Raw genomic sequence first — 10,977 nt, 5'->3', positions numbered from 1 at the left:
TAGGTGCTGGCGCTAGTTGACGACTGTCTATACGATTATCATCAATTGTGTTACTGTTTGTAATACTGGTTCCACAAATGCACTTTGAGTTTTCGATGAATTGCACATCATGGGCTTTCACAATTGTCTGATGAATTTGGATCAATCAGACGATATGCTTTAGAATCTTCACAATATCCAACAAAGATAAGTTCCTTAGATTTGTCTTCTATTTTCGTCCGTTTTTCTTTTGGTATATGTACAAATGCTCGACATCCAAAAATTCGTAAATGACTCAGATTTATCTAACGACCACTCCATAATTCCTCAGGAGTGACATTCTTAACATTTTTGTTGGAGATCTATTCTTCAAATAAATTGCTTCAGCCCAAAATAGTCTACTTAGACCTGCATCTGTTAACATTGATCTTGCTTTTTCAAGGATTGTTCGATTTAAGCGTTCTGCAACACCATTTTGTTCTGGCGTGTAAGGAGTTGTTTCATGTTGAATTCCATTCGTCTTTAAAAATAAATTCACATGCGCCGATTGACGAACTCTTTTCCATTGTATGTTCGAAGTATTTTGATTTTTCGACCACAGACTTGTGTTGTTGACTTTGGCATATAACCAAAAGATTTTCTTGACAGATCATCCGTAAAAGTGAGAAGATATCATGATCCTCCCCATGAAGCCATGCTCATTGGTCCACAAACATTAGAATGCATAAAGTCAAGTAGATCTTTTGCTCTCCTACTTGATGTTTTAGGAAAAGGTTGTCGAGTCTGTTTACCTTTTATGCAGGGAATACACGGATCTAAACTGATGTTCGTCCAGTTCAGTCCATCAGCCATTTTTTTCTTTTAATAAATGCATGCTTACACGATTCAAATGTCCCAATCTTCGATGACACAATTCATAACTGTCAATTTCTACAACATTTGGGTAATGATGCACTTCATCTAATTGATACATACCATTTATTTGAGTTGCAGTTGCTTCTGGTGTTCCAGAAACATTTACATCACTTTTATTGTATACACCACACTGCACATTGTCAAACAATACACACAATCCACGTCTTGTCATCTGACTAACCGACAGTAGGTTGTAAGCAAGGCTTGGAACATACACAACATCATTAGCAGTTATCTGTTTATTCTTGTCGTCACAAGTAACTCGAAGATAAACATCGCCTTCTCCAATAGCCTGAAGATTGCTATTATCTGCTACTGTCACTTTGGAAAATGTTGAACAAGTCTCTTTGGTTCGTTATGTGTCGTGAACACCTGGAATCCACATACCAGCCGTTACTATGATGCGAAGATGCAGTTAGATCCATTAACTCAGTTTCGTTTTCAGTTCTCACTGCATTCGCAGAATTTGATAATTTATTTGGTTTCTTCTTTGTTCTACACTCATTTGCCTTGTGACCAGGTTTCTGACATTTATAACACTTAAAACCTTGATATTTCGCACATCACGGTGGATATTCGTCTTCTTGTGCTTACTGTCCGGCTTACTAGCTGCCAGCGCCGAATCTGTGGTCTCATTTGTGGATGCAAACTGACGTTTCATCGATTCTTGAATTAATCGCTGACTTGCTAAATCACTAGTGATCTTGACACCTGAATTCTCAATTGCCATAATCAAGGGTTGCAAATCTGCTGGAAGTCCACTTAGCATAATTGCAGCTAAGAAATCATAGTCCATTTTCTTACCAATGCTCCGAATTTGTTGAGCAAGTGACATGATTTTCGACAAATACGCCTCCATATTTTTCTCAGAAGCCAATCGCATATTCATTGAGCATTGTAACAGCTTAATATAACTAGATAAACTATTATCTTCAATTGCAGATTGTAAATATTGCCATGTTTCTTTATAAGTCGTTGCTCCACGAAGTTTTGGATACACACATGGTTCAAATAGCTCTGAGCACTATGGGACTTAACAGCAATGGTCATCAGTCCCCTAGAACTTAGAACTACTTAAACCTAACTAACCTAAGGACATCACACAACACCCAGTCATCACAAAGCAGAGAAAATCTCTGACCCCGCCGGGAATCGAACCCGGGAACCCGGGCGCGGGAAGCGAGAACTCTACCGCACGACCACGAGCTGCGGACGATACACACATGAATTTACAGATAAACGTAATTTCGATAATGCTTTCTGTACATTCTTGTCATCTTCGTCCGTGCCAGCAATTGTGTCCCATAGTCCCTCATGTTTCAGGCACATTTCCATCGTGAATTTCCAGTCGTTGTAGTTTGTCATACGGTCAACTTTTCAAAATTAAACAGTTATTGTCCACCCAAAGCCATCTCGAATACGTTCAGATAGCAACACGTTGAACACACGAGAAAATTATGTGACCTTGATTCATCAGTTTATTTCTTTGGTATGGAAAGTTCAATAATCTCTCCTGGGCCCATAACCTATTAGATATTGAATCTAATTAGTCCTCTATGGGATTATAAAGTTGACCTTTTAATCAAATACTTAGTACACCAAATTGCCAGGACTACACATTTTTAGATACCATTTATTCAGCGATGTACATAACAAAGATCAAGGAGAAAACATAAACTGCCACACATATAACTCATAAAAGAGTAAAATATGAATGTTCCCAACAGATATAAACTTGACTGGAAATGCTATCTAACAATTTTGCAGAATACGAATAATAAAAGAAAAACTGTTAAAGTCACCACACAGCAAAATATTAGGATACGTTGAGCTGTGGAGGCTACTTTTGAACTGAATGTTATGCTAAGAACTGCTTTCATATTTGCACCCTTCATTTGGATAGGATGTGATAAAACTATTAATAATTGCCCTATGTACAACACCGAACTTGTGTATTTATAATCTATGCTTTTGTCTGAACAACATTGCACAGTGCTACACGAGATCAGGTGGCGGCCAGTACGCTTGAAATTCCAGACAGAAATGGGACGAAGTGTTTACGCGCAGAAAAAATCCTGACCAAGGGGTTGCTGCGCCATCGTAGATGCGCATGCGCATTAACGCCTGTTTTCTGGCGCTATCTGGCCAGTGCGCAAACAAACCTAGTGTGACAACATGTCATGAATGTGAATGTATGCTTTCCCGGCGTATACAGCTGGCGAAGAGTTCTCGGGCTTCCAGCCGGGTGGCGATGTCTTCAAACTGTGACGTTTCGACGAGTGACATACTCATCATCTTCTGGCGAAGATGGATGTTTGTAGTACTGTCGCTGGTCGATCGGAAGACGTCTTTTCGTAGGCAATTCAATTCGATTCAATTTATTAGCGTCCTTGTAGTACATCATCGAAATGATATAGGACTTGTCAATAAACATTACAATTTAAAATACATATACATGAAAATTTGTAATTGAATTTACATGTCACTTAGACATTACAATTTTAATAGAACTTTTAGAACATTAACATAAAAATACACAAGTAGGATAACAACGTACAAAAAAAAAAAGTTAGTGATTCTCACATCAAAGATTAATTACATTCTTACATTAACAGTTTCACACTTTCATAGAAACAGCAAGTATTTAAATGTGAGCAATTACACATATTTAGTATGTCAGGGAAATATTAACTGCGCTTTTATTGTCAACGATTCACAAACTCTTCAATACTGTAAAAACTATTGCTTAATAACATGTTTTTTAATTCTCTTTTAAATATGTACAGTTTTGGTATTATTTTTACTTCTTTGGGGAGAGTACTGTAGAGGATTTTGGGTTGGTATAGTACACTTTTGTGATACATAGCTGTTTTATGAATTTCTCTGTGGAAATCATTCCTATTCCTTGTTTCGTAGTTGTGAAATTCTCTGTTTAATGTAGAAAATTCCTCGTGTTCTTTTAAGAAACATATGCTTTCATATATGTATAAAGATGGTAGTGTCATGATTTTTAATTTTTTGAAAGCTTGCCTACAAGAGTCTCTATATCCTATACCTTTTATTATTCTGACTGCCTTCTTTTGTAGTCTAAATGAGTGTTTTGTTAGACTGATGTTCCCCCAAAACTGTACGCCGTATCTTAATAAACTGTGCATGAATGAGAAATAAACACATAACACTGTTTTAGTATTACATGAGCTTTTAAGCATTCTAAGTATATAACATGTTTGACTTAATTTTTTGTTCAATGATATTACATGCTTTCCCCATCTTAAGTGTTCATCAAACCATACTCCCAAGAATTTAGTGTATGATGCTTGTTCAGTCTTACACTTACCCAGTTCTACTGTAAGGTTAGTTTTTATTTTATTTGTAATATGTCTGAAGTTGATCCATGTTGTTTTTTTGGCATTCACAATGAGTCTGTTTTCATTAAACCATCTGTCTGCTTCGTCTGTTGCTAATGTGACTTTTTCCTGTAAGTCAGCTTCACTATTTGCTTTAACAAACAAACTTGTATCATCAGCAAACAGTACTGCCTCTGCTTCAGATAGATGACTTGGTAGGTCATTGATAAATATTAAAAACAGTAATGGCCCTAATACAGATCCCTGGGGTACTCCATACAAAACTCTCTCGAATCTTGATGAATATGTCCTATCTGCCTGGCTTATCTCCACCTTCTGATACCTGTCTGACAGATATGATTCAAACCATTTGTGGGCAACTCCACGTACCCCATAGGTATATAACTTCCTAAGCAGTAACTTATGGTCGATAACATCAAAGGCCTTTGATAAGTCTAAAAACAATCCACAATTTAATTCCTTTCTGTTTATGGAATTTAGAACAAGTTGCAAAAAATTGAAGATAGCTGTTTCAGTTGATTTATTTTTACGGAAACCATTTTGCGCATTAACCAATATTCTATTCTTAATAAGAAATTTGTATAGTCTCTGATACGTTATCCTTTCTATTATTTTTGAGAAACCTGACAACATTGATAAAGGCCTAAAGTTACTAACATCATATTTATCACCATTCTTGTAAAGTGGCTTTATAGTAGACATTTTAAGTTTTGATGGGAACACCCCTGTCTTAAAAGATTCATTTATAATTTCAGTGAGATGCGAGGCTATGTTTCTTGCACTTTGCTTAATGACTTTGTCAGGAATCCCATCACACCCACATGACATTTTATTTTTTAACTTATTTATAGCATTTAGTACCTCTGAATCAGATACTGGATAAAGGAACATTGTCATGTCATTCAGGGGGATTTTTACCTTGCTATTGGAATTGCATTTAGTTTTAATTAAATTTATGGCTATATTTGTGAAATGTTCATTAAATATGTTGGCAATCTGAAGTGGGTCCTTAACAGTTTTACCCCCACTTTTAATGACAAAGCTGTTATCTTTTCTTTTGTGTCTACCTATATTTTTATTTATTACCTCCAAAGTTGACTTCATTTTGTTGTTACCTTTCTCAATATAGGTATCATTATCAAGCTTCTTAGCTGCGATTATTACTTTCTTGTACAGGCTTCTATAACATTTCACATGTGCTTTCAGTACTACATTCTTCCTGGCTAATTTATTTAACTTTCTGAGAGTGTCTGATGACTTTCTAATCCCCAGTGTAACCCATGTTTTGGTTTTATGTTTAGTTTTGACGCTTTTTATAGGAAAGGCAACATCGAAGCAGAAACTGGGACAGTTAAGCCTACTTTACACGACGACACTAGGTTGCAGGCAATGCGTTACCGGCCACTGCGTATGCGTGCCGCGCTTTTGCGCAACTCATGGGTGAACTTAACACTTTCGGCGTGTTCCAACTTTGGTGACAGTAGTAGCATGAGTTTTGAGGTTATGTGTGTTCGTAGAGCGTAGACAAACTGAAATATGAAATGGGGAACGGAGAATAATGTTCACTTTTTGGATATCTATACTTTGCATAGGTGTTTGTGGGATTTCAGTTATGCTGATTACAAAAATAAGCAACATATTGCTGCCGCTGAGACCGTCATGTGCGATCATAACATAAATGGTTTGACAGTATTTGAGCTGAAGGGCAAAATTTATTGAGTTAGGAGCACATATACAACTGAATTAAGAAAGAGACAAGCAAGTGTGATTCTAGCTGTGGCAACGCTGTCGTCTAGAAGGCTAAAATCCCGTCTTTCGAGTTGGCCTACTCTTTGTTAAGGAATATTGTTGACAGGAGGAAAGGTTATACAACTTCAAGAAGCTGCATTCTTTATTCAGTATTCATCTATTTAAAACGTCGCCGCAGTGCTCCCCATTCACATATGTTAGAACTTTGAAATATTGCCATGTACAGATCTATCATCAGGAGAGTAGTTTGCAAACCATTCTCTTCTTAATGTGACCTGCTTCGAATAATTATTGTTGCTAATGTTGATATTTACTACTGTTAATTTTAATAATTATTGGTTTTAATGAAAAAGCGTCATCGACAACTAAAACCGTATCTTATAGCATGCCGAGTGTTCTCGATTGTAATGCACGCAATGTGATATGTAATTTCAGTTCTGGCGACAGTGCTTCATTCCTTATTCCTTATCGCATAACTAACCCCACTTAGGGAAAAAAAAAAAAAAAACGCGAACAGTTCTGGTGACATTCTAAGATAATTAAAAGAACTTCTTGGATTTTCCGTAACAAATTATTTCAGCAAGGATGCTGAGCAACCGAGCTGACGTCTATTCTTCCTCCGGTCACGAATCGAAACACATTTATTATTTTTTCTTATCCATCGATTTCGCGCAACAAGCTTTAACTCCATCACAACTCGTGCGACGTGCAGCTGCCAAGAGTTTCATTTCAGACACGACTCAGGGACCCACAAAACGACGAAACTGAAATATATACTGGTGTCGCCGTGTCTACAATCATATTTGAAACTATGAAACCACTTGCGTGTAATTCAATCTATGCAACGTGTGGCGCAACCCAATGTCGTCGTGTAAACTAGGACAGTTAGGGTATGTGTACTCAAGTTCCTCTCGCGGATAATTCTTACACCATCTTTTCTTGCGCCACCACTTGTGCCTGCGCATTTGGCGGTTGTTAGTCTCGCCACTGCCTTGACAACGCGCTAGAGTCTGACTAGAAGCCGTGTTTTACCCGTCGCATACAGATCTCAGCAATTTTGGTCAAACACCAACGTCCACATATCAGCAAAAATCTGTACATACAACTTGTGTGTGGAGATGCGTTGTGCGCGTATAGACTAGCCCAAACTGAAAGTACGAGTCGCCACTGTTGAGCGATTAAAAATCGCAGGCAGGATTGTTTTCCATTTTCCAAGGCGGCTGACAGCAGAAATGTTCAATCCTGTGGTGGTGGTGGTGGCTGGCGATGTATATAAGTAAGAACCAGTGTGTTGCCGGCAGGAAATTACGTAACTTGCGACATTAAAGTTATGAAGAAGTAAATTGGTCATAATCTCGAACTTCTGTCTTAAAGCGAACACCGCCCGATCCAGACTGATTACGACTTATGGTAGATTGCAAAATACTGATCTGTCATGTTCTTTACGCGCCCTTCAGTAGTCTTCGTAATCGTCAAAACCGCGCGAATTCACGCAAAACAGCACGTGCAGTTCGAGAAAGAGTTGTGATTGGATGGCAGCATGGCCTTACCATTCGACTTAATAAACGTCAGAGGATAAATAATAAGTTTGTGGAGGCAGGCTTAGTGACGCAACGTAAAGTAGATAACAGTTTTGAACTAGTTAGTTTCGTCTATTTTACACAAGATGACTGAGAAAAGGGAGTTCATGAGCCTGGAAGAGTGTTTGGAAAGAAATATTCCAGCAGATGAGTTAGAACATGTAAATAGAATACTGTTTGGGAAACCTTTAAAGTGAGTGCAAAATGAGTGTATTTGTTTTACACTGACCCTGAATTAATTTAGTTAGGTCACAAGAACTTGCGAAATTTATTCAAAAGAACGGTACCTGTTTACATTATCGGCAGATGCGTCTCCCATTGCTGTTAATTTTTTTCTTTTTTTTCCCACGTGTGTAACTAGTGTTTTGTGTTCCGTTTTTTTTTCTCTCTTCGACAACAGCACGTGGTTTATTTAATTGTGAAAATGGAACTGTTTGATTAGAAAACTACGCGATGTGTCGCTCCCACTTATCTAACTAGTATTTTGTGTTGCGCTACATTTGTAAAACTAACATTTGCATAGTGGCCTCAGTTATCTGATTAGAGCTACTGCATATGCACCAGCATCAAAATTAATAACTCATCTTGCGTTAAAAGCTGCCAGTGTGAATAATTTCTGATAGAATAAAAGTTTGTATATTCAATATTATGGAGCCCTGACTTGGGTAGACAATTGTTTTGGTGGTAAATACTGTTCTTCCTCAGCACCTGCTATGATTTTACTATCAGAAAATTATTCTGGTTTGTTATTGCTTCTTTTCCTCCCCTCTCCCCCACCATGTAGGTCCAGTTAAGCACCAGAATATAACCCTACTCTACGGCAGTTTGTAAAGTTTGAACAGAAATTTAGTCAGTATCTCAAAAGAAATGGTTATTTTTAGAGTTCCTGATGGCCCTTTTCGGATACTGGCAGCAAAATAACATGCAGAGCCAGTATAGAGTAGTATGTTGCAAGAACTATTGGCAATATTTTTTATAATTGTCATTAGTATTAATAATTGACTAGCCAAGCATTGTAGAATGATACAGAATTTAAGTCCTATGTCAAATATTTGGGCATATGAATATAAATGTATTTTTAATGAGGAAAGAAAATTTGGTGACCCAGGGCCCTTCTGAAGGAATAGCTGTGGCATTTGTGTGAAGTGAGTAAGACCAGGCTGGCCAGACAAGGCATGAGCCCTCGAACCACACCTGAAGCTTGTGTCTTAAGAAATGCCTTTCCTCATTCGGTTGTTCCTAGTGAACAATTCTCTTGTCTCTGTAACTACTTGAATCAAGTTAATGTGCTGACAAGAAAAATAATTATACTCTCTGCATCAAGTCTCTCAACATTTATCACTGCACGCACTACTCACATCCTCCCAAATGAGATTAGGAACATGGCCATGCTACCACATTTGTTACATTGGCCTTCCATTTACCCATTCCCTCAGCAAATTTTACAAGTTTACAATAATGTTATTGCACCATTTAGTATTTTCTGTAAATGATCTAAGGCATTTGATTCTGTGAATCACAGTTATATAAACTGAGGTTTTCTGGAATTGATGGTACAGCCAAACAGTGGTCATATTTAATTACAAGATTGCAGAATGCACACTTAATAATTGAAATAATGTAACCACAGAAGATTCTTCTGACCGGGGAAAAAATTACTTATGGAATTACACAAGGCTCAGTCTTGATCAATTATTGTTTCTTGTACATGTAAACAACCTACAGACTAATATACAAATAGCAGAATTAGTTCATTTTACAGTTGACAGTAGTGTTGTAATTAATCCATCATACACACAGCAGTGGAAGAAATGTTAAATAATGTTCTTAAAAGTACTATTGAGTGGTTTTCTGTGAATGGTCTAATTCTCAATTTCAAGAAGAGACAATCTATTTAGTTCAGCACATCTAGAGGCACTACACTAGCGATGAGTGTTACACATGGCAAGGAAATAATAAAAGTGGGTGGAACTTCTGAAATTATAGTTGTTCACATTGACAAGAATTAAAAGCAGGGGAAAAGCATTTGGGAGCTGCTAAAGAAACCTAGTTTAGCCATATTCACATTTCAAATCATTGCAAATCTTGGGAAGAGAGAAATCAGTAAGCTGACATTTTCATTCAGTAATATAAAATAAGTTCATGAACTGGGATAACTCATTTTTAAGGAAAAAAATAATTGTTCAAAAACAGGCTGTAAGAATATTATGTGGTGCTCGCCCACAATCATCTTACAGACATCTGTATGACATCTTAGACAATTTGGCTACTGTTTCACATTATATTTATTCCCTCATAAAATTTGTTGTAATAATCTTCCATGGTTCAAAAGGAACAATGATGTACATAATTACAATACCAGAAGAAGAAATGACATTCAGTAGTCCACATGAAGGTTCTCTTTAGGACAAACAGGGGTGCACAGTGCTGAACTGCTAGCATGTAGCTGTATTTACATATGAATGTAACACTTTTTAGTATTACCAATGGAAAATTCCATCGAAAATACTAGTATATTGTGGGACAGAAGTCCTGCCAATTATTACCTTCAGAAGGCAAAACAAATAGTACTGCCAATAGACGCGTGTAGAAGTAAAAGGGGCAGACAGTTTGACTTTTGAAACTGACTGTTCCTTAATTGGGGAAGAGAAAGAGTAGGTTGCAAAAGGTTAAAAAGGAAGGGCAGCTCACTTGTACCCCAGAGTGAGACAGGGGCCCACCTACAGTGACATTCCCTTTCTCTATGAATTTTCCAGAAAGAAGTAAGGCAGGCTTCCTCTATGAAAAAGAATGAATGGACGTACCAAACATCCTGTGGTGGTGGTGGCTGGAGTCCCGCAGTCTTTTAACACCAGCCCAATGCGGATTCCGAAAGCATCGTTCTGCTGTTGACCATCTTGTTGCTCTCTCCACTTATATCATGAACAATTTTCTCCGGAAACGCCAAACGGTAGCAATATTTTTTGATCTGGAGAGAGCGTACGATACCTGTTGGAGGACAGGCATCCTCCGCACACTGTTCTCTTGGGGCTTTAGAGGCCGGCTGCCCCTTTTTCTTCGCGAATTTTGGCAGAGCGCACATTTAGGGTGCGGGTGAACACTACTCTCTCCCGTACTTTCTCCCAAGAAAACGGGGTACCCCAGGGCTCCGTGCTGAGTGTTGTACTGTTTGCCATCGCCATTAATCCAATTATGGATTGTCTCCTTCCTGATGTCTCGGGCTCCCTCTTTGTGGACGATTTTGCGATCTACTACAGCTCTCAACGGACCAGCCTTCTTGAAAGACGTCTTCAAGGATGTCTCGATCGCCTCCACTCGTGGAGCATCGAAACCGGCTTCCGTTTCTCACCCAGTAAGACCGTTTGTGTTAATTTTTGGCGACGTAA

The 10,977-nt window shown here is 38.0% G+C and overlaps 1 protein-coding gene across 1 annotated transcript in view; it reads left to right on the top strand.

Annotated features, from left to right (window-relative positions):
• The first annotated feature begins 7,516 nt into the window (after positions 1-7,516).
• LOC126418489 (beta-ureidopropionase) overlaps positions 7,517-10,977 on the top strand; it is a 159,855-nt gene continuing 156,394 nt past the window's right edge. The window contains exon 1 of the mRNA XM_050085266.1: positions 7,517-7,784. Coding sequence (XP_049941223.1) covers positions 7,678-7,784 — 107 coding nt within the window. The 5' untranslated portion in view covers positions 7,517-7,677. The remainder of the gene's footprint in view (positions 7,785-10,977) is intronic.

The sequence above is a fragment of the Schistocerca serialis genome, chromosome 9 (genome assembly GCF_023864345.2).
Source record: "Schistocerca serialis cubense isolate TAMUIC-IGC-003099 chromosome 9, iqSchSeri2.2, whole genome shotgun sequence".
Classification (NCBI taxonomy): Eukaryota; Metazoa; Arthropoda; class Insecta; order Orthoptera; family Acrididae; genus Schistocerca; species Schistocerca serialis.
Note: the sequence above shows the minus strand (reverse complement) of the source record. Positions and strands in the feature narration are given on the sequence as shown.